This window comes from Ictidomys tridecemlineatus, chromosome 3 (assembly GCF_052094955.1).
Source record: "Ictidomys tridecemlineatus isolate mIctTri1 chromosome 3, mIctTri1.hap1, whole genome shotgun sequence".
Classification (NCBI taxonomy): domain Eukaryota; kingdom Metazoa; phylum Chordata; class Mammalia; order Rodentia; family Sciuridae; genus Ictidomys; species Ictidomys tridecemlineatus.
Window position 1 is genome coordinate 77,838,898 of NC_135479.1, and position 24,065 is coordinate 77,862,962.

The 24,065-nt window shown below is 39.1% G+C and overlaps 1 protein-coding gene and 1 pseudogene across 1 annotated transcript in view; both read left to right on the forward strand.

The window, feature by feature from the left end:
• LOC101962956 (collagen alpha-4(VI) chain) overlaps positions 1–24,065 on the forward strand; it is an 89,332-nt gene that overhangs the window by 13,182 nt on the left and 52,085 nt on the right. Inside the window, exons 6-14 of the mRNA XM_005326997.4 lie at positions 1,850–2,395; positions 2,761–3,315; positions 8,312–8,646; positions 10,038–10,116; positions 11,968–12,113; positions 12,266–12,358; positions 16,256–16,309; positions 21,852–21,923; positions 23,976–24,002. Of these exons, the coding sequence (XP_005327054.1) occupies positions 1,850–2,395; positions 2,761–3,315; positions 8,312–8,646; positions 10,038–10,116; positions 11,968–12,113; positions 12,266–12,358; positions 16,256–16,309; positions 21,852–21,923; positions 23,976–24,002 (1,907 nt within the window). The remainder of the gene's footprint in view (positions 1–1,849; positions 2,396–2,760; positions 3,316–8,311; positions 8,647–10,037; positions 10,117–11,967; positions 12,114–12,265; positions 12,359–16,255; positions 16,310–21,851; positions 21,924–23,975; positions 24,003–24,065) is intronic.
• LOC101977378 (short coiled-coil protein B pseudogene) lies at positions 14,035–14,382 on the forward strand (annotated as a pseudogene).

Genomic DNA, 24,065 nt, shown 5'->3' on the forward strand with positions numbered 1-24,065 from the left:
ATGATCATAATGATCATAATATCTACCATTTATTGGTCATTTGCTATTTTTTATGTGACACCCTGCTAAGCACATGATGTGGGTAATAGATGTGGATGCCCAGTGGTATCCAGATGGTAAGATAATCTCCCCCAACCCCCCAAACCCTTCTTTTGCCAAGACTGAAAAGAATGTATATGCCAGGCAATGCTCAGGGCCCTTGACTCCTCTGCACAATGAGTTATAATGGAGCTGTTTTGGACCACTGCTGCATGCTGCCTTCTAGAGAGATGCCTCTTCCTGCACAGAGGTTCTTTTCTCAGACTCCAGGCAACCATCTAGCTGTCTCCAAGCAATATTCCAGTTTCTTCCTCAACCTCTAGTCTCCAGGGGCAGACTACTTTTCTCTCTACCCCTCTAAGCCACCCGCATTTCCAATGTGTGATCCTCTAAGGTAGGGTTGCCAGATAAAATATAGGATGACTAATTAAATTTGAGTTTCATTAAGATGAAATTCATCTCTCTCATCTGTATGCTGTATGTCTATTTCTGTATGTCTATTTCTATCTCCTCTCTCTCTCTCTCTCTCAATGTCACTCTCTCTCTCTCTCTTTTAATGTAAGTTATGTCACACGTATTGCATGAACCTAGGTCTTCCCAAATAAAGGCCTGAATAGAGGAGATCAACTCTGACCTCAGACCATTTCCCCTTTAGCTAGGGAACATGGAAAGGCCCTAAGTTCTCCTCTGGGTTAGGGGCATGCAGAGATGAACAACATGAGGCTGTCTGACTTCACTTAAAAAGGTGAGGAGAAAAGTGTTTCACTCTTTTTGAGGAACTTGCTAGATGACAAAAATAAATAGAATGTTATACCCCATATATATATACATACCAAAATACATTCTACTGTCATGTATAACTAAAAAGAGCAAATAAAAAAAACACTGGATAATTTTAATTATAAATTTTTTTAAACACTCAGCTCTGTTGTGTTTACATGATTTTACTTATGCCTCACAATGAGTTTCTAGAGTAGGAATTGAGATCCTGTTTGACAGATTAGGAAATTCAGCTGTGAAGGAGCCAAGCCTGCTGTCAAAATCTAGGAGCCTTTGCAATCTAGGTCTTAATACAAAGTGAGTAGTTTAAGTTAGGCTCATTTAAAACTGAAAGTTTTAAATTAGTTTGAATCAGATCAATTTAAATTAATTAAATTAAATTTCAGAAAGTTGCACTCTTGCCCATGCATTTAAAAAAAATGTGACTTGGGTTTGATGCAGGACGATGGAAATGGAGACGATTTATAGCTAATTTTTAACTTTTATTCTTAACTTTCCCATTTGTGAAATGTCAAGTTATATTTACTTCGTGCATTCAGTGAGTATGATCAAATAGACTCTGTGACAAGGATTGGGATGTGAGGAATTTATCCGGGGGTGACCTTAAGGGATATTGGTAAGGGGTGGGATATCAAGAATGGAAAGGGAAGAAAAAGAAAAAAAAAATATAGAATGAAAAGGGGAGACAGCCAACAGGGAGTGAAAAGTAAACTCTAGGCTATTGCTGTAGGCAATTGGTGCCCAGTTCTGGTAGGTCCTCAAGAGAAACAGTAGAACTCATTTTGGAGTTATCCCACCAGAGGGCAAGGGAACTGGGTATTTATCCAAACCCTTCCAGACATTGGTTGGAGGCTGTTTCTCTCCCAGGCACTCTGGTTTGCTCATATGTAGGCTGATAATGCTCTTGGCCAAGGAATACCCAGGGGACAATGAATGCTAGGGGAATACGGTGGAGATCAGATCCATGGCTTTGACTATACCCCACCTCAGACTCTCTTCTAACAGGTTGTTTCCTCTTCTCATTGCCCAGGTTGTGTGAATATTGAGAAGGCAGATATTTACTTCCTTATGGATGGGTCTGGCAGCATCGGCCCAGAGGATTTTCTTGAAATGAAGGTGTTCATGAATGAAGTGATAAAGATGTTTCAGATCGGGCCTGACAGAGTGAGATTTGGAGTCATCCAGTACTCAGACAAAATGAAAAGCAAATTTATCCTCAGCCAATACACCAGTGTGGCAGAGCTGAAGGCCGCCATTGATGACATCCAGCAGGGAGGAGGTGGTACTGCCACTGGGGAGGCCCTGAGTAACATGACTCGGGTCTTTGCAGACACAGCCCGAATCAATGTGGCTCAGTATCTTATAGTCATCACTGATGGCAAATCTTCAGACCCCGTGGTTGAGGCTGCAGAGAGATTGAGGGTCGACGGAGTCGTCATTTATGCTATTGGAATAAGAGATGCTGACGTTACTGAGCTTCAGGAAATAGCAAAAGACAAGGTGTTTTTTGTGTATGAATTTGATTCCTTGAAGGCCATCCAACAAGAAGTGGTACAGGACATCTGCTCCTCAGAGAGTAAGACATTTTTTTTTAATTTCACTTCCTCTTTCTCAAGTTATATGTGTCTAATCTACTTGAATAGGCTTCATTCTCTAAGTGTGATTCACGGTTGACAAGTCAGTCATGAGCATGCTAAAGTGACATTGACCTGGAATAAACCAAGCTGGTCAAATTTTATAGCATTACCAAATAAACAGCTGTTTCTTATTTTGAGAATGGTCTGTGTTGAGTTACAGAAATTTAATTTTATGGACTTCCTCTTCTATACCCTTTGAAATCTTTTCATGTTGTGTATGTTAACCCAGACTATCCCTGGGAACTTGGAATTAATTAGTTTCAGACTCTGAACGAATATTCTGTTCTGCTCTTTTCCCTCCCAGCCTGTAAGAACAGAAAAGCTGACATTATCTTCCTGATAGATGGTTCAGAATCTATCTCCCCAAAAGACTTTGAAAAGATGAAGGAATTCATGGAGAGGATGGTGAACCAATCCAATATTAGTGCTGATGAAATTCAGATTGGCCTGTTGCAGTTCAGCTCAACCCCTCAGGAAGAATTCAGGCTCAACCAATATTCCTCAAAGGTGGACATTCGCAGAGCCATCTTGGCTGTCCAGCAAATGAATGATGGTACCCGCACGGGGAAAGCCTTGAACTTCACTCTGCCTTTTTTTGACAGTTCCAGAGGAGGGAGACCCAATATTCTTCAATATTTGATTGTGATCACGGATGGGGTCTCTCAGGATAATGTAGCCATACCAGCCAAGGCTCTCAGGGACAGAAACATAATTATTTTTGCCATTGGGGTGGGAGAAGCCAAAAGTTCCCAGCTTTTCGAGATTACAAATGATAAGGATAAAATATACTATGAAGAGAAATTTGAGTCCCTGCAGAACCTGGAGAAGAAAATTCTTTATAAAGTCTGCAATCCACAAGGTGAGTGACAGAGAAATTATTTGACTCACAAGTCATCATAGGTGTCAGGAACCCAGTTGGCTCTGTTAATGTAAAACTTGATCCTTCCAGGTAGACAGGGGGTGGGGGCATGGATGGGAAGTTGACTTTTTAGGATCTAGGCACTGGACACTGTGGTCCACCTTCTCCTGGGGATTATTTTAATTATTTCCATAGTCACTACTATGGTCTCTTTTTGTTTTTTTTTTCAAAAATGTTTTTCTACTTATTTAGTTATAAGTGCCTACACAAAGCAGGAAGCACTGTTGTAGATCTTTATTTGTGGTGCTAGGGATCAAACCCAGAGCTTCTTGCACCCTAGGCGTCTAGACACTCTACCACTGAACTGCATCCCCAACTGAACCACTCTGGTCTTGAGAGGCCTGAACCTTCTCAGAACTCCATCCCCACAATTCCTCACAGCTCTTCCTCTTATTCCTTATGGCAAAGATAAACCAGACTGGAGTGTGTGAACACAACCCTCTGAAGGGTTAGGCAACAGGAAGATAAAGCAGAAGACAATATCATTTAGGCAGTCTCTCCTATGAAACAGAGAACATGGTCTTCTTTTGGTGTGTGTTTGAACATGGTTTTTGAAAAATTGATGCATAAGAGTTATATATAATAGGACTATTAGAAAACACCGCCTTTGCTATGAGGTGCTCTACAAGGGTTCCTCTGTTTTGTTGCCAATCGGCTTCAGTTATGGCAAGGTCATCTTTAATCCCTCCTCTCCTTTTCTGTGGTATTCAGGATTGGATCCACTGTGCTCTATTACTGAGCTACATTTGCAGCATTTTATTTTTTATTTTGAAACAGGGTCTTTGTTAAGTTGTTGACACTGACCTAGAACTTGTGATCCTCCTGCCCCAGCCTCCTGAGTAGCCGGGATTACAGAAATGTGCCACCACATCCCTCTTTCAATCCAGTTTTTTTCCCCCTCAAGCTCTCTTTCTTTTTCTTTTTACTTTGCTACCAGGGATTGAACTCAGGGGCACTCAATCACTGAGCCACATCCCCAGCCCTATTTTGTATTTTATTTAGAGACAAGGTCTCACTGAGTTGCTTAGCGCCTTGCTTTTGCTGAGGCTGACTTTGAACTCGCAATCCTCCTGCCTCAGCTTCCTGAGCTGCTGGGATGACAGGCATGTGCTACTCAAGCTTTTTTCTAAAATAACAATGGCTAGAGACAGGTGTTTCTCCTCCTGGACAGCCTGGCTCTATTCTTCTGCTCTTCTTTCCCAGGGAAGACAGACCTAGAAAATGTTTGCAAGGAAAGCTCCAGCTCATACCCATATGCAGTGAGGTTTTACAGCATATGTGTTTTATCATCAGAATAGCTAGCCTTTAAATAGTGTGTGTGTGTGAGGGAGAGAGAGAGAGAGAGAGAGAGAGAGAGAGAGAGAGAGAGAGAGAGAGAGAGAGAGAGAGAGAGAGAGAGAGACTGTTTCAAAGCTTTTATATATTAAAACATTTAATCTTTATATAGCTCTATGACATAGATAGTATTTTAAAAAATGAGAAAGGAACTCAAGACATAGATCAATTGGGTTATTTGACCCAAGTTAATAGCAGAGCTGAAGTTTGAGTCGAGGCAATCAGGTTCTAGAATTTATGTGCTAAAAATTGCATTCTGCTGCCTTTTGATTTGGTACATTAGAGCAGAGGGTAACATGATCTTTCACACTTAAACCTACTTTTGAGTCACCTAGATATCTTGTGAAAGTGCAGATTTTGATTGAGTAGGTCAGGGGTGGGAGCCTGCATTTCTAACAGGCCCCCAGGTGGGTCCTCAGACCACTATTTAAGGAGGAGGAGACATATATGATAGGGTAGAGAAGCATCACAAGGAAGGCGTGGTACAGCAGAGAGTGTCTAGGATGCACATAGTGTAGCATAGCATCGTGTAATAAGGTAGAGAACAGAATTATGTAGAACAAAGTATGTGGAACTTAGGAAGCTCAGCATTCCTAGAAAATATATAGAAGATCATTTTGTTATTTTGTCTCTAAATATATATATACATATACACTATTAATTGGATTTAGAGGTTTTTATTGAATACTTTTAGGTTGAAAAAAGGGGAAGGAAGATGGCTCACCTCCGTGCTTTTACTTAACGTGTCTCTTGACAAGGTCCTGCCACCTTCGACCTGGAGGCAGAACATGGGCTTTTGACATTTACAAAGCACTTTCTCACCCTCTGTCTTACTGGATACTTCACAAGTATCAAAAAAATCTTATCAATTAGGATGTTTTCACCTATAGAGGACACAACTTAAGCAATAATATATTATTTCATAAAACTAGAGATCTCAAAGCATGGCTTTCTCCAGGTGGGACACAATTGAGATTCTTAACGTGGCTCTTCCACTGTGTGCACAGCATGTTTTCTAACGTGTTGGACGGTACACAAGCATCTACTAATCCCATCAACTCCATGTGAAACTTATGCTATTATTATGATGCCCAATTTACAGAGGAGAAAAACAAGGCAGAGAGAGAGGGGGGAGAGATAATAAACACAATTGGAAAGTATTGGAGGCAGGGTTTGGATTCTCCAGTAGTTTGATGTCAAAAACCCAAGAACTAATCATTATGTATGCATAGGGAGCCTTTTAACGAGAAGCTGGGGCCCAAAGTGCACCAGCATTTATTTTGGAGGTGGAGGCTTAATTTTGGAATACTAGGATGAGATCTCTGCATCCTATCAAAAAATAATTTTTTTTTGATACCAGGGATAGAACTCAGGGACACTGAACCACTGAGCCACATCCCCAGACCTGTTTTGAATTTTATTTAGATACAGGGTATCACTGAGTTGCTTAGTGTCTTGCCATTGCTGAGGCTGGCTTTGAAATCGAGATCCTCCTGCCTCAGCCTCCCCAGCCTCTGGGATTATAGGCGTGTGCCACCACAGCCAATTCTTATGAAACCTTTAAAGTCCAACTTTATAGAACATTAAATAAATATCTTTGTTTACACTGTCTAAAGAAGATCATTTCTCCGCTGTAGTTGTGGTGAATTTGGAAATCATTTGAAAGGAATGCATGTGTATAATTATTTTCAAAATAAGCATGGATTATGGGCTATCCTGCATTAAGTAGTGCAAATTCTTCTATTTTTGTTTATAAACAAGTAGACATTATCCTGGAGAGAAGAAATACAGGATTCCTGCTTTTCTTTTCAATTTATTTTGCAAAATGCAGTAAATTAAGATTTATGTTTATCTTCAACTTTGTCTTTAACTTTCTGGATGAAATTGGCTAGACACTTTAATAATAGCTGGAACATAATTAATTACAGAATTCTGGAATCACAAAGCTGAAAAAGACCTAGACCTTAGAGATAATCTGCCAAGGTTCAACCTTCTCCATTAACAAGGGAAAGATATTGCTTCTTGCCTTTGTCAATTACAGAATAAAGCCAGCTGAAAATGTTCTAGGGAAAAAATGTAAATTAGAAAATGTCAGAATAATATACCATTATGATAAAAGAAAATCCCTTTTTCCCCTGAAAATAGGTCTAATATAGAAATGGGATTAAATCAGTAAAAGTTCTTTCTTATGAATTTGAACTAGAGATTTAAAAGACAAATTAAAACCAAGCTATTTTTTTATGAAAGGAGGAGAGGGACACATTTTCTGTCTTGGCAATTCCAGAAACATATCTGTCCAGTATGAAGTATGATATTTAGGGAATTAAAAATTCATGGCTCAGCCCTGGATCTCATGTCCTTAGGAAACTTTAAACTATTTAGTTCATGTCCTTTTTCATTGGTGAAGGGTCTCCCCCAGATCTGTAGTTTTGTTTTTATTGAATTAAACATTCCAGTATAAGAATGTTTAAGGAGAAAATGTCCACATCACCTATCTTGCTTTGCTTAGTCTTAAATTATGCTTTTGTTCACAAGTGGCCCTTTAATTGTTGATAATTTATATTTCAACTCATTCATGTAGATTCTAGCCCAGCTGTGACCACTAATGTTTGCATCCTCAGTGGAATTTTGTGAATGGTCTCATTATACACCTGAGAGTGTAGGTATAACCTGAAATATCCGGGTGCCTTCAAATTCTTGATAAAGCCTCCCCAGGAGGGTTTAACAATTTTCAGGCCGAGGAAGCAGAAAACTCAGGATAATATTTAGTCTTGACCTTTTCTAAGATCTCTCACACCCCTAAAAAAAGGTGTAAGTGTGCTTGGTAGATGAGGAGGAAAACTTCCAGTGGAGAAAAAAATAGTTACAAATAACACTGAAAGAGACTCAAGGTTCATTTATAGCCCCTTCTGCACCCACTCATCAAACATTTAATGAGCGTCTATGTTAGGCCACGGGAAAATAAGATGACATAGTACCTATCCTTAAGGAACCTTGTTTAGTTGGGGAGAAGGTCAAGTAAAATCACAATGGACATTTGGGGACACTTTATAACTTTTTTTTTATTGGTTGTTCACAACATTACAAAGCTCTTGACATATCATATTTCATATATTAGAATCAAGTGGGTTATGAACTCCCATTTTTACCCCAAATACAGATTGCAGAATCACATCGGTTACACATCCACATGTTTACATACTGCCATATTAGTGACTGTTGTATTCTGCTGCCTTTCCTATTCTCTACTATCCCCCCTCGATACTTTATAACTTAATCTGAGGAGATGGGGACAAGAATCAGAGATTGCTTGGGGGTAGGTGGGGCAGGCACTTGAACTTCTACTTGAAGTACTTGTATAAGTCAACCAAATCAGGACAGAGAATGAGAAAACACTTCAGGCAAGAGGGTACAGGATCTGCAGAGACAGAGGTGTGAAGCAGTATGCATTGTGTCAGTTAGCTTTTACTGTGTAACAAACAATCCCAGGCTTAAACAACCACCATTCTTTAGCTTGTACTTCTTTTCAGGTGCTTCTTTTAAGACCAGCTTGAAGGATACTGTCTGTAACTGTAATTTTATTTCTTCTTCACCCTCAAAGGATGCAGCATGGATTTGTCTGTAGGAATTGATATTTCAACTCCTGCAAAGCAAGTTCAGCAGAAACTTCAAGAGTTACTTCCAGAGTTGATGCAGCAGCTGGCTTTGCTTTCTAACCTCAGCTGTGGTACTCCTGGTCAGATCAACCCAAGCTTCCGCTACTTGCTTCCTGGCTTAAACGGTCAGCTTATCTTTGACTCAGGCTTTGAGAAATACAGTGATGAGATCATCCAGAAGTTCTTGGCTCATCAGGTTGAGAAGAACAGCTATATGGATGTAGACTTTTTGCAAACCTTGGGAGATAATGCTATCAACCTTTCTTCTGCTAAAGTAAAGGTAATTAATACATGCTGAGAACCCATGCTATGGAGCCATTAGTCAGGATAGAATGGGGACCTTCTATCATTTGTAACCCATGTCAGTGGAAATGTTCTTTATTGGAAAGTCTACATAAGAAGAAAACCATACGCTTGCCTATTAAGAATCAACTAGAGATATATTTTCATTCAATCAGTAAATATTTATTGAGCCCTAGAGGCTCTGTACTAAAAAATGCCTGTAGGGATGAAAGAATAAAGTCTGCCCTCATATTGTCCAAAGTTTAGTGATCCTGATTTTTCTGTGGCATAAACTCATTCCAAAGACAATTTGAAGTACGTTTTAAGACCCCTTTGTTTCTTATGGTAGCTCATTACTGTTGCTATTACTATTATCAACTATTACGGAGTTGGTCCACTGTTTTTCCAGCCAGCACCTTGGACTGTCTTTAGTGACAGCTAATGGCTCTCTAGTGCAGCCCACTCCTCAGGCCCCTTCCTCCCTTCTGGCTGTGCCTAACTATATACTCCATAAGTCCTCATAGACACAAGATTTCATGTGACATTGATTAAGTGACATTCCCAAGCTTTGTAATTTACATTTGAGTTTTCCTTAGATCATGCATCCAATGGATTTCTTTCTTTCTTTTTAAATATATCTTTATTTTATTTATTTTTATGTGGTGCTGAGGATCGAACCTGGGGCCTCATACTTGCTAGGCGACCACTGTACCACTGAGCCACAACCCCAGCCCCCATTCAATGGATTTCTTGACAATCATAATTTATTTTTTTAAACTAAAAATTTCTATGAATAAAGTTGACACATTTAAATTGTGGAAAATGCATAGAAAACCAACAAAAATAACAATACCCCGCACTTAAAAACAACAAAAAACAACCCCCCATCCTTCTTTTTGAAGTTGATTTTTTTTTTTTTTTTAATACTGGGGATTGAACCCAGGGGTGCTTTATTATGAGCCACAGAGCTACATGTCCAGCCATTTTTTTTTTTTTAAATTTAAGACTGGGTGTCGCTGTTGCTGAGCCTGGCCTTGAACTTGTATCCTCTTGCCTCAGCCTCCAGAGTTGGTGTGCATCACCTGGCCGGGTTTAAGAAAGCATTTTTAGTGAAGAGTTTAAGCTGGCACAAATCCCCTCCCCCCTTTTCTTCTCCAGGGGAAAAGGGAGGTTGACAAATATGAATGTGTAATAAAATAACAAATGAATAGGTGAAAAGTGAAGCACAGTTAGAAAAATTCAGCCTCATTTTTAAGAAATGTACAATTTATAGCATCCATTTCCCCCCTTCCTTTCTCCTCATCCCCTTCCTTCCTTCCTCCTCGTTTTGATCCCTTGGCTTCCCTCTCTCTCCCTTTCTCTTCCTTTCCTCCCTCCCCACCCCCATAGGTCCTTTTAGTGTTTACAGATGGACTGGACGATGATTTAGAGAGACTGAAGAGAGCTTCGGAGCTCCTCCGCAGCAGAGGTAAGGGGCGGAGTTGTCCTCCCTTGGCAGGGCTCCTCCCACCAGGCACAGAGGCTCTGCAACTCTCCAGAGGGTGTGTTAGCCCAAGTCGATGGAGCTCAGTCCCCAGAAGCTGATCCTCAATCTCCCCATTTGTAGGAGCCAGGGGTATTTAGGACTGAGAGACACCTCTTGCTCTTAGCATCTCTGACATCGGGATCTCTCTGGTTAAGACAGCTGGCCAGTTTACCAACCTGGCATCTGCTTCTGAGCGTGGGTTTTTTTTTTTTTTTTCTTTTTTCCCCCTAAACTCTGGTTTCAGCCTCAAACTGGGCCTTATTGTTTGCACTGCCATTCCCTCTAAACGCTCCCTACTTCTTACCCCTTTTCCACTTTTTCCTTCCTTTCCGTCTCCAAGGCTTGCTGCGCTTATCTGTATGGCATATTTTGAAATTAGAAGTGTCCGGTGCGCTAGGTGCCTGCAACCCTGCGCCTGGGCTGCTGGAGTGATGAGGGGCCTAGTGGCTGGATTTCGGTGCACGTTTGCTCCCTCTGCTGGACGTCTTTCTGCAGCAGGATTTGTTCAACGGCATGCAGTGGCTCTGCCAGTTCCCATTTTTGAGTTACAAAGCTCTAAAGCAAATCCAGGATGAACACTCAGCCTCTTGACTTGTTCAAGTTCCCTTCATATTTTTTTTTTCCCTTGGTAGAGTATATTCAACATATTCTTCTGGGGATGGTTAATGATATGATGGATATTTTCTGTGATAACTTGCTTCCAGCTTAATTTACCTGGTAGATTGCCCCTGGAGGTTTAAATTTTTGCAACTTTTCTGGAAGAGATTTGGGAGGAGGTGACAAGAAACTTTAAACTTTGCCTGCATGGTAGGTCAGCAATTCCATTGCCAAGAATTTATGTCTAATGAATAATTAAGGTTGTGTACACAACTTTTAACTATGAGGTTTTCCGCAACTTATTTACAATAATAAAAAGTTGATTTGTATTTGTCCATAATATCAACAGTAATATTTGTTCTGACATTTAACAAACATGGTGAGTTCTAGCTGAATTTTCTAAATTATTCTTGCCCCTTTGTTATCTGTTGTGTGGACAAATCCAAATAAGCTCTTAGTAAGTGCATTGGAAGAATAGGCTATGCAGTATTAATAAGCTATCTCCAAATCTCAGCTTAAAGTGGTAAGAACATGTTCATTTCATGCTTCCTATTTATCACTCAAAGACTCAGGGTGCAAGAGGATGTTTCCCAACAGATGCTTTTGTAATTGCTGGGGCAGGGGAAAGGAGATGGGGCTAATTATGCGCTACTCTTAAAACTTCTTCCCCAGGAGTGCCACATGTCACTTCTCACATTTCACTGGCAAGAGCAAGCCACATGACCCCTTCTTACTTAAAATATTTTACTGGTAGGGAATTAAGTTTCACTGAGAGTTTATAACTTTCCCAAAGAAGTGTGGTCCTATTGTGCATCCTTAAGAAAGGGAACCAGAAAGTGCATAAGGAGTCACAATGATAACCACTGTTTCTAAGAGTGAACCATAAGTTGATTTCAGGGATGGGTTTAGAAGGATGTAACAATATAGTAAGGGCAGAAAACTATCTATGATATGAAAAAAGTAGAGGTATGAGAGAGCTGTGAGTGTTTTCTGTTCCATTTAACTGCTAACTTTCAAGTGGTGGGAGTGAAAGGTATTGGAACAATTCTTCAAGAAGAATGCTGTGAACTAGTTTGTATATTAACATGGTGGATTCAGGACATGGGAATGGTGGAATGACAGATGAATATGTGGGGCTGAGACAAAGGCCATTCAAAGGACATGCAAATAAATCTCCCATCTGTTGATCTTTCAAAGGATTCTCTGGGCTCCTAATCATTGCCCTGGAAGGTGTGCATAAATTAGAAGAGCTTCAGGAGCTAGAATTTGGCAGAGGATTTTCATATACACAGCCTCTGAGCATCACTCTACAATCCCTCCCAAGCATCTTACTGAAGCAACTTGTAAGTTCTATTTTTTAAACACCATCTTTCACTAGGTCCTAATAATTATGATAATTTGTAAAACCTTGAGGGAATTTTGTCTGTTGTATAATGTGATACAGGTCAGTATGGATGGAAAAAAAATCATATGTGATATGGATTCTGTTTTTCAGGACACAATTGTGGAAAGAACCTGCTGCAATATGTATGCCAAGTGTTTTGGAGAAGATGGGAACAGAGGTGATCATGGGTTTCCTGGGAGGAAGGTAAGAATTTTTTTGGGTGTGGATGGGGAAGGGGAGAGAGATGACAGTCCACTATCCACCATACACTAGGTTCTACATTAGGTACATAACTACCATACACTAGGTTTTATAAACTCTTCCTAATTTTTTCCTCTTAACAAACTTTCAAGTTTGCTGATATTTTACATATGTGAAATTGAGGCTCAGAGAGGGTCGTCGCTTTCCCAAATTTGCACAGTCATGGGATTTAAACCTCACTGGTCTACCCAACTCCAAGTTTCCTGTTCTTTCTGTCATATTTTGCTGCCTACTTAATATCTGACAAATAATGTCACGAATTCTACCATGGCAGATAAATTTTCACTTACCTACCAGATTTTTACTTATCCATTAGCTGCTGTTTTTATTGTAGTAAATGCTTTTCCTGGGACCCTCTTATCCAACATTATTTTTTATAGCATTATACATCAAGGTGCAATTGCTGGTTTCATGTAGCAGTTAATTTACATCTCTGTTAATTCTAAGCAAATTGATAGGGAAATAAGTATGCAACACTTGTAGGGGTGGGGGGAGTAAGTCATCAAAAATGGTCCTCAGGTATCCAGGGCAGGCAAGGTTCCTTCTCACAGGGACTATAGCTTTATGATGAGGACACAGTCACAGATCCACATGTAAGGTTGAGTCAGACTTGTTGGTTCTCTTTGGAAGATTTTTCCATGAACTTCTTGGAATGAGCTCTTACTGGCTTTTCAGGTTAATCTTGTTAACTTAGTATAATAAAGAGTGTATAACTACCTTTTTAAAAAATAAATTGTAGTTATGTCTTAGCGTTAGCTCCCCCACTCCTGTTCTTTCATATCAGAATTGAGAATCGGAAAATCAAGTTTGGGAACTTCTTGACCTGTGTTCTTGGCAACTCAGAAAATGTTTTGAAATTTGATTGCTCTGCTCTTTCTGTTTGTTAGAGTTCAGTGATTGTGTCACTGGATAGGAGTCTCAAGAGGTTCCTCCAAAAGGGAAAGGGGACCTGCGTTTAGCCCTGGCAGGTTTTTGACTTAGGCCGAAGGAAGGAATTTTAGGACACATGGAAAGAAGTGCAGAGGTTTATTTAGGAAAGCAGAGCCGGGCATGCTCTCAAAGGCAGGGGGAGTGTGGGTGCTTTTGGGGTCCTGGGCTGCTCTTGCAAATAGTGAACATGGGGTGCCTGCAGGGGTGGCGTCAGCCCTAATGAGCTTGATCCCTTTGATTGCGGAGCATGGAGCAGGTCCCCCCCCCCCACCTTTTTTTCCCCTCAGAATCTTTAGGTTGATGTTAATCTGGTGAATAAACAGCTCTTGGACTCTACCCGAGTCATAGTTTTTAAACATTATCTCTCTAGGCTTCTTTTAATCCATCTAAAAGTACATTCTGTAAAACAATGAAGTATGTAGGGACTAAATAATTGGACTTACAGTACTCTTAAGATTTATTGGACCTCCTAAGAATTCAGGCCTGGAGGAGAACATGCCTGGGGAGAGAAGGTGAGGTTGTTTGTGTATTTTTAGTTTTAAAATTACAGTCCCTCTTTCCTTCGCTGTTTGTCTCCTTTCTGCCTGTCCTGCCTCAGCTAGTAGTACTGACTTTCATGTCTTTGTGGATCATAAAAGAGCTTCCCCCAGTCCCACCCACTCCTGTTGCCTCAAACAGAAGATCATTCATCCAGAATTTTGTTGTACTCAAGGCCTAAAAATTTGTTACAGGAAATGATGAATACTGACCCGATTCTGATGCTAAAAATCAGGTGGAAATGGAGGAAAAAACAGAACTTATTAATCAAGTGTTAGAACTTCAACACACACATACCTTCAAGATCTCCCTGTAAGAGTAGATGCAGTTAAGGAAGAAAAATCAAAAACCAAGTTCTTGGACAGTATATAGAAAACCTCCTGTCTGCTTCTAGTGTTTTTCAAATAACTGACACAAAAAGCAAGAGAAAGTTGGGGGTTGATTCCCCGCTCCCCCTTTTTTCCAGACTGCTATTTTTTTTTCCTTTGAAACTTGGATAGATTCCAAAAGTTACAGTATCTTTGTGGCCTCATTGACTGCTTGTGAAGATGATATTTGCTTTGATGTATAAGTTTAGCACTGTCTTTTCTTATAGGTTAGTAAGATGTACAAGAAAGTAACTACCACATTGTGAAAAAGTGACCCAAATCATATACTGGGTATACAGATTTGTGTACCCTCTCTACCATCTGGAGTCTCTTCTCCATTTGTCTCTTCCTCCCTGTTTCCCTTCCCCTAAGGAAGGGGAGGGGAAGATTTCACACTGGAAAAAAGTAATTTTAATAGTAAATCAATTTTGAGAGTAACCTAAACCCTAAATTGTTGAAATGTAAGCAAAATAAGATGCTTTCTTAGCGAGGGCTTGCCATTTGTGATATTTACCAATAAGACAGGATGGTTGATTGAGATTATAAAAGAAGATTTTTCTGTGAAACTGAATGGTCATATTGGAAAGATTTGTTAAAAACTTCCTTTTGCACAAAATAGCCCACTTAGTATCTGAAAAGGTACAAGTTCTGGGCATGTGTATGTGTGTGTGAAATATAGACAATCTTAAGGAAAAATAGAAATTGGGTGGAAGAGAACTTGGTAACTAGTAGTGACCAATTCCAAATATTTTTTCCTCCAGATTCGTGTTATCTCTGGCAGAGTCTACCTTTTGGGAGAATATATATGAAAGTGGATTTAGTTTGAATTATGTTATGTAAGCCACATATTAGGGAGACTCATTACAGAATCTTATCTCAAGGTTTATTTGTAGTACCCAGTAGATCAACTTTTGCAAAATTCCTGAAGAGCTTGAGTTAGTATCAGAACCATGAATAAATGTATTTATTCATGTATAATTATTGGTAATCTTCATCTCAGTATTTTATCTCACTTGTTTTTCTGGTATTATCTGTAAATTGAACTACTTGGTCGGCAGAGTTTTAGTTATTCTTGAACAATTTAAAAATATTTAGTTTGAGGATTCCACTTGATAAGGGACTTATTATCAGAAATAATAATAAAATATTATGATAGGAAAAGAGATCCACTAATATAGCTTATGGTTATTAGATTTGGATGGCTTTTAATCATGGACTGATTTTAGAGATTAGTGTAAGATTTGATGAATGACTTTAGTTGTATGAATATATAATAGACTGCAAACATTTTGCATCACTTCTGTGATCTAATTTACAAATATTTAAAATGTGTGTTGCAGTTCTGCTTTGTTGTTTAAAAAAAAGCTGTTTCAAAAAAAAATAAGGTTTTCAGTTTTAGACTAAATAAACATTTTAAGCTATAAAGGGTAAGCCAGACTTCCTTGAGAGGATATAGTTTGTGTTTAGGTATGTAAAAAGAAGTAAAAAAAAAAAAGACTAAACAGTTGAGTCATTCAGAAATAAACAACCTTTTCTCATGAGTCAGATGTTTGGTAACCTTTTTAGTTTCTACTCTTTTCTAAAACAAGGCCAATAATGGCTTTCCTTAATCTTTAAACTAGATATTGGCCTTTGAATTTTCAGAATAGAATGGCTTAAAAAAGCATTTTGGAAAAATAATAATAGTTTTATTTTCTAACTATTAAAACAAACAGGTATCACATTTTCCCTGGAACACAAGCCTAAAATACTTATTTTTATATATATTGGTATATGGTTTCTAGTATCTAGTAAATTTTCAATAAAATGTCAACTCAGTAAAATAAGGATATTTATTTTTATTAACGATTTTTATTTCACCTAAATTTTTTTTCTTTTTTTTTTTTTTTTGGTACTGGGGATTTAACTCAGGGGCACTTTATCACTGTATTTTACCTAAATTTGAGAAATGAAGATCTTAAGAGTCCAACTTACTAATTTTAATTTTTAAATCTTTTTTTTTCAGGGAGAGAAGGGTTTTGCTGGGTTTCCTGGTCATCCTGGTAAAGAAGGTGAATATGTAAGTACTAAATTTTCTTTCTTTCTTTTTTTTTATGGGTTAGACTATTTTTATTTCATTTTATTTTTGATTAACATGTTTTAATTGTACATATTAATGGGGATCAGTGTGGTCGTTCAATACATGCATATGATGTGCACTAATCAAATCCAGCCTCCTTTTATGTACCATGCATCTTTTTTTTTTTTTTTATAGGAAATTTTTTTTTTAGAGAGAGAGAATTTTTTTTTTTTTTAGAGAGTGAGAGAGGGAGAGAGAGAGAGAATTTTTTAATATTTATTTTTTTTTAGTTATTGGCGGAAACAACATCTTTGTTTGTATGTGGTGCTGAGAATCGAACCCGGGCCGCACGCATGCCAGGCGAGCGCACTACCGCTTGAGCCACATCCCCAGCCCTGTACCATGCATCTTATTTCTTTCCTTTCAAAGAATATGGCAAAATGGGTCAAATATTAGCAATACTTAGCTGGCACTTAAGTCATGAAAGTTTTTCTCATCTGTCATTTAAGTGGGTTTAAAATATCTAAAATTACCATTTATTATAACCAATTTCATGCTTACAAGTTTTTAAAGATGTAGTCTCTGGAAGGTGTTTAATGATGAATGGTGGCCATTTTGTTTTTCGTTCAGGGAATTTGATCTGAGAATGTGGTCTGAAATGCATATAAGAGCAGTTGCTATCAATGATCTAAATTGCAGATAATTTGTTATTATTATTGAGCTACATATGTAAGTGGTTAAACAACAACAACAACAAAAAATTGAAGAAAATCCAAGCCCATTCTTTTTTTTTTAAGGATTGAAAAAATTTTTTTTAAGTTGTAGATGGACACAACACCTTTATTTTTATTTATCTATTCTTATGTGCTGCTGAGGATCCAACCCAGAGCCTCACATATGCAAGGCAAGTGCTCTACCATTGAGCTGCAAACCCAGTCCCCAAACCCATTCTTATGGCAAAGTCAATTCTGATGCCTTCCTGGGTAGCCAAGAAGGTGGTGGAATTACAGCTGATCACTGATGGTTGGCATGGATACACCACTGGGAACATTTTGGACAAGTCAAGTTATCTATCATGTGATCACTGGTGGAGGGAAAAAAAGTATGTTATAGGGAAAATTCTGAGCTAGGAGACTGGAATGTAGTAGGGATGATTTTTATTCCATCATATAAATACCGTATGAGGCTGTGATGTCACTTGCTGGGTGGCTTTTTAAAAACCCTGCCGTACATTTGAGGAGGAGTAAGCATTAAAAACCCCATGGTTTTCACTTAATTTTCAATAACGGAAAACTAGTTTGCCACAGGTGCCTATTTTAATTTTGTATGTATACCATGGGTTCTCACACTTTTGGTTTCAAAATATCTTTGCACTTATTTCCTATGCAGATTTATTGAAATATAATTGACAAGTGAAGTTGTACAACTCAGTGTGTAATGGGATGATTTGATGTACTATGTATCTTGAAGGGATTACCAGAATCAAGTTAGTTAACACATCCATTACCTCACATGGTTACCTTTGTTTCCTATGGTGAGAATATCTAGGATATACCCTCTTACCAAATTCCAAGTATATAATACTTAAATGCCATATATAATTCTTGGAATTTGGTAAGTGTAAAGTCACCATGCTGTATATTAGCTCCTCAGAACTTACTTGTGACTGAAAGTCTATTCTGTCTGACCAACATCTCTGTACGTCCCTGTGCCTTGATCCTCATCCTTAAAAATTATTGAGGATCTTGAAGAATTTTTGTTCTTATGGTTTCTATCTATTGATAGAAATTAAAGCTGAGAAAACTCTTGAATTATTTACTTATTATCTTATTTCAAAATGGCAAAAGCATGTTATGGTAGTGGTCACTTTCCTTTGTGAAAAATAACCATGTTTGACAAAAAAATTAGTGAGAAGAGTGACATCGTTTGATGTATTTAGCTGATTGGAAGAAGGCTGGATTTGCATGTTGGTTTCTGTATTCGGTCTGCTGTGATGTCACTTGCTGTGTGGCTTCTTAAAACCCTGCCATACACTTGGGGAAGAGTAAGAGTAAAAAAAAAAAAAAAAGAAAATAACACTTGAGTGTTGTTAAGAAAGTAATTTAAACTTTGGACCCTGGTAAGTGGGTTCTGGGGACAGAAGGAATTCTCAGCACACTTTTATGAGCCCCTGAGACATGTACACTCACAGTTTCTTTGCTCCACATGGATTAGCACATTGTTTTTATTATTCTGAATGTTTGGGCATTCTGAACTACCACTGAGCCCCAGCCCCAGCCCCTGATCCAATTCTTAAACTATGTTTATGGGATAATTGCTCAGCTTTTCTCTGTTTCCTCAGTAAGCAGAGCCTTAGACGTTAGAAATACAGACAGGGGGCTGGGGAATTGGCTCAAGCGGTAGCCCACTCGCCTGGCATGCGTGCGGCCTGGGTTTGATCCTCAGCACCACATACAAACAAAGATGTTGTGTCTGCCGATAACTAAAAAATAAATATTAAAATTCTCTCTCTCTCTCTCTCTCTCAAAAAAATCTTAAATGTTAAAAAAAAAAAAGAAATACAGACAGGAATGGAAGGTGTCATATTTTTTGCTATTTCATTTTGAAGTGGTGAAAATATTCATTCTCACTTTTATGATGATTTAAAATATCCTTTAAGTGTTCCTTTATTTTTTTTCTGCTGGGCTGGTAATTCAATGAGCTTGACTCAAGTTGGAAGAAATTAAAGTCTGTCCAGCCCACTGGACCAGTGACTCCGATCGCAGACAAAACAGGACAGACAAAATCTTGTCATCCAGAGGATATGATTTTTGTTCCCTTTCTCTGCTGTTATAACATTGTAAAACCAAGATATATGCAAGGGACATATATAATTTTAAATTTTACAGTAGCCTCTTTAAAGTAAAAGGAAACAAGAGTTGATTTTAATAATTCATTTTGTTAAGCCCAACATATCTAAAATATCATTTCAACATGTAATTAATATAAAATTAATGAGATATCTTAAAATTTAAGTTGGTCTTCAAGATCTGGTACGGTACACTTGTAGCACATCCCACTTTATTTTTTTTTTTTTTTTTTTTAAAGAGAGAGTGAGAGAGAGGGGGGCACAGAGAGAGAGAGAGAGAATTTTAACATTTATTTTTTCTTAATTCTCGGCGGACACAACATCATTGTTGGTATGTGGTGCTGCTGGGGATCGAACCCGGGCCGCACGCATGCTAGGCGAGCGCGCTACCGCTTGAGCCACATCCCCAGCCCGCACATCCCACTTTAGACACATTTTGAAAGCTCAGTGGACACTCTTGCTGTGGCTACTGTATCTGACAGAGCAGTTCTAGCCAGTTTCATTTTCTTTTTAATGCCATTCTCTAAACAGAAGGTGACGTTGCCAGGCATTTTCCTCTGAATGGCTCTTACTGTCTTTTTCTCCCGAACAGGTCACACTGGCCTGAGCAGTGGCAGGCAGAGACCTCTCTGTGCAGATGGAATGGTTTCAGAATGGGGCTCTGAAATCCCATTTGTAGGATCAAGTTGAAGATTTATAAGTGCAAATAGCTCATTGTTCTGGTTATCTCTTACTAACTGATTTCCTTTCTCCTGAAACTCCTTCCAACTTTGTGGCATAAAGTCATAATTTTATGATGTTCATGGAATCTGTGGGTGGGGAAGCCAAAAAGGGAACAGAAGTAGGATGGCTCTTTTCTCTGTATCTGGGGTCTCAGCTGGGTTGATAAGAAATTCTTGGGCTGTAGAAGCTGGGACCAGAGGACCCAATGCCAAGGTGGCATCTTCTATCACTTGTCTGGACCCTTAGCTGGGATGGTGGAAGGACAGGCTGAGCATGAACCTCAGGGCTCCTGGGTGTGAGAGGGAGCATTCCCTACAGGGAAGGTCCCCCTGTGAGTGACCATTCCCAGAGACCAAGGCTGAAACCACGAGGCTGCTGACAGAGTCTCAGAAAGTAGCCTCACAATGTCTCTCTCATTCTGCTGGTTGGAAGCCAATCACTGAGTCCAGACCATATTCAAGGGGAGGGAATCAGGCTCCTCTTAGATGGAGGAGTGGCAGGTCACAGAGTCTGGGACGGGAGATATTGATGTCCAGCTTTGGAAAATACAATGTGCCAGACTCACGAATTCTATAAATTTAAAAAAATTATCAATGTTTGAGTGAGTGGCTTAGGACAGTAGAAACGTTAAGATTAAATTCTCCAGATGAAACCTAAACACCATCCACTGAACTTAAATATGCAGGTAAACTAGGGAGAAGGGAAGAGAAGAGACAGTATTTAGTATCAAGCCTTGCTTTAGGCATTTTGTGTATGTTATTACATTTTATTTTTGTCACAACCCTCATATATATATATTAACAGCTTCATTTTATAGTTGGGGAGGTAGGAATGTGCAGAGAGTTACCTGCTAAGATCACATAAAGAATGTTGTAGATGTGTCCAAACCTGTTGATGACAATACCTATGTTTTTAAATAATCTCTTGCTACCTTTATTATTATTATTATTATTATTATTATTTTGTACCGGAGATTGAACCTAGGGGTGCTTAACCACTGAGCCACATTCCCAGCCCTCTCACCGAGTAGCTTAGGTCCTTGCTAAATTGCTGAGGCTGGCTTTGAATTTGTGATCCTCTGCCTCAGCCTCCCAATCCACTGGGATTACAGGTGTGCACCACCCTGCCTGCCTGCTACCTTTAAATATAGAGCACCTCATTTGTCCAGTCACATGGTTTGTGAAGTATTTCCTATATGGTATCTCCTGCAGTCAATGTAGCAATCCTGTGAGATCATTAGAATCAGTGTTATCTGGAGCCACATTCATAAACGGGGACAATTGTGATTCATGCAATCTTGTAACAGTCCGAGATCACCAAACAAGTTGGAAGCAGAACTCAGACCTGAATTCAGGTTCTTAATAAAAGGATCCAGAGTGCTTCTCACTTTATCATGTGCCTATTTATAGTCCCAAGCAGCTTCTGTATTTTCTGACCTTATTAAGTCTAAATTAGATGTTACAAATGTAGATTTTCTTTTGATTGAAGCTCATGGGTTGTGTGAGACTTTCTAATTCATATTTAATCAATTTGGCAAAAGGCATGATTTCCTTCCTTATTCAATGCTTAGATGAAAAGCTTCTATTCGCTAATATAATTCAGTGAGTCATTCTCCAAATTCTGATTGATGTCTGCTGTATGTCAGGCAAGAGGTTTGGGGCAGGGAACTGAGTGATAAATAAATGAGACACTGTGAAGCTCACAACATGGCAGGAGATTCCGAATTCATAAAAGACAAACAAACAACAACAATAACAACAACAACAAAACCCCACAAAACCCTCACTGTCATAAGTGCTAAGTTGAATTACAGTGTTATCTGGAGCATTGTCATAAGTGCTTCAGAGACCTGATCAGATTGCCTGCAAGGCAGTCAGATTGTTAAGGACACTGTGGTTTGAACTGGTTTGAACTGGCTGGGTAGTCACAGAGGCAGTTTCTTGATGATCTCCACACTTTCTGTCTTCACAGGGAGAAAGAGGCCCCCGGGGTCTTCCTGGACCTCGAGGTGAGGAAGGATGCATGGGTGTGAGGGGACCTCAGGTGAGTGTGACCTCAAGCTGCGGGATTCTTTCCCTTTCTTTGTTTCAACCTTTGAGTTCAAGAAAAATCTTCATTCTTCAGTATAATTATGAAGGCTTAGCTTCTCTTTAGACTGAAGGCTTCCCAGAAGTAAAGCCTCAGAAAAGGAATCAACTGCACACAGCTTACTGGGAGATGATCCTAGAAAACAGTAGCAGAGGAGTAAGAAAGTGAATAAGATATGGAGGATGAATGTGACCCCAAACGATGCATTAGCAGATCACTGCTGTGGGCAGATGCAGATCACTCCTTCCTAGGGACTCTGGCAGCCAGTGTTGAACATGCACCTCGATGTTTTCCCATTTGAAGGGTGAAGTCGCTGGGTGTTTGCATATCATATCCTTTCAGGCATTATCGAGGGCTGATGCTAGGAGGCCTTAATTCCCCCAGCTCTTTGGCCTGTCCTGCATGTAGGTTTTAAGTCCCAGGAAAAAGACCTCAGCAAAAGAGCCAAGAGTGCTTGTAATTGGAAGGTACGTTCAAGAATACTGAGATTTTAAAGGCTAAGGGGATACAGGTGGGGCACCTTTTTGAGTGATTGCATTCTAGGTGCCTCAACCTTTCATTATTGGAGAATCTCTTTTGATAAGGTAAGAAAAAAATTTCTACAACATAAAGTCTTTAAAAATTTTTTTATTTGTTATTTTTACTTATCACGACAATAGAATGTATTCAACATAAAGGTCTTAGGGTTTTCATGATCACAATGACCACGTTCTGTATATTCTAACAATTACCTTTCCAGTTACTTTGTCCTGTTGTTCCTTGAAGCCTTCCCACTCTTGCTAGCTAGCCAGTGTATTCTCACTTTTGTTTGAAAAAAAAAATATATATCTTTATAAAAATAAGTGGCAGGTTGCTGCTATTTTGCCTACTCTGTGAGGAGTAGCAAGGTGCAGTTTTCTCCAGGTCACAGGAAAAGGAGGGTTGTAGTAATCAGAGAGCTGTGAAACCCATCACATTTGCTGGACAAGGAAAGCCTTGTCATTTTGATCTAATACATATATTTTCTTCAAATCAGGCAACATGGCTTCCTAAATGAAACAAAATTTCAAAAACCTTATTCAAGCCAAATTCTTCTACCAACTGACCTATATCCCCAGCCCCATCAATCCAAATTCTTTCTATTTTATTTTGCAGTACAGGGGATTGACCAGCTCTCTGCCACTGAGTTATGTCCTCAGCCCTATTTGATTTTTGATTAACATGTATTAAATGTATCTGTTAGTGGGGTTCAGTGTGATTTTTCCATATGTACATACTCTGTGTACTAATTGAATCGAGCCTCCTCCATTTTCCATTTTCCCAGCCCTGCAGCCTTCCCAACTGTTAGAATCTGTAAACAAGTCAGGATGACGCCTGGCATTTTGCCAGGGGGAGTGGTTTATGAGGTGGCGCCAGCGAGCCATTAAGTGTGGAGATTCCTTATTGGTTGACTGCTGTATCTAGTTTATGTTAATTAGATAAGCTGTGTGGAATGTGTAAATATCCCTCCTGTCCTACAATAAACGGCTCCCACTCCTGCTGTATCAATGTACACAAGTTGCTCGTCACCCCCCACCCCCCGGTTATTTTGCTGCAGCTGGACTGCGGCACCCAACCTCTAGTAATCACTATTCTACATTCAGGTCAAATTTTTTTTTTTTAAACATCCACATATAAGAGAAAACATATGGTACTTGCCTTTCTGTGTCTGGCTTATTTTACTTAATGCCCTCCCATTCCATTCACTTTGCTGTAAATGACAGGATTTCTTTCTTCTTTATGGCTGAATAATATTGCATTGTATATATTCACCACATTTTCTTTATCAATTGATGGGAACCTAGGTTGATTCCATATCTTAGCTATTTGAATAATGCTGCAATAAACACGGGCATGCAGGTATTTCTTTGGCATGCTGATTTAATTTCCTTTGGAGACACACGCGCGCACACACTCACACACGTATCTCCAAAGGAAATTTATTCTTATTTCTTCAGCTCAATTATTCTTATTTCTTCTTAATTTTAGGGAGCAAGAGGATTTTCAGGAGAGAAGGTAGGTAACCGTCTCTACTCTTCTAAAACTGGATAGCAGTTTCTTTGGGAAACACAATACTGA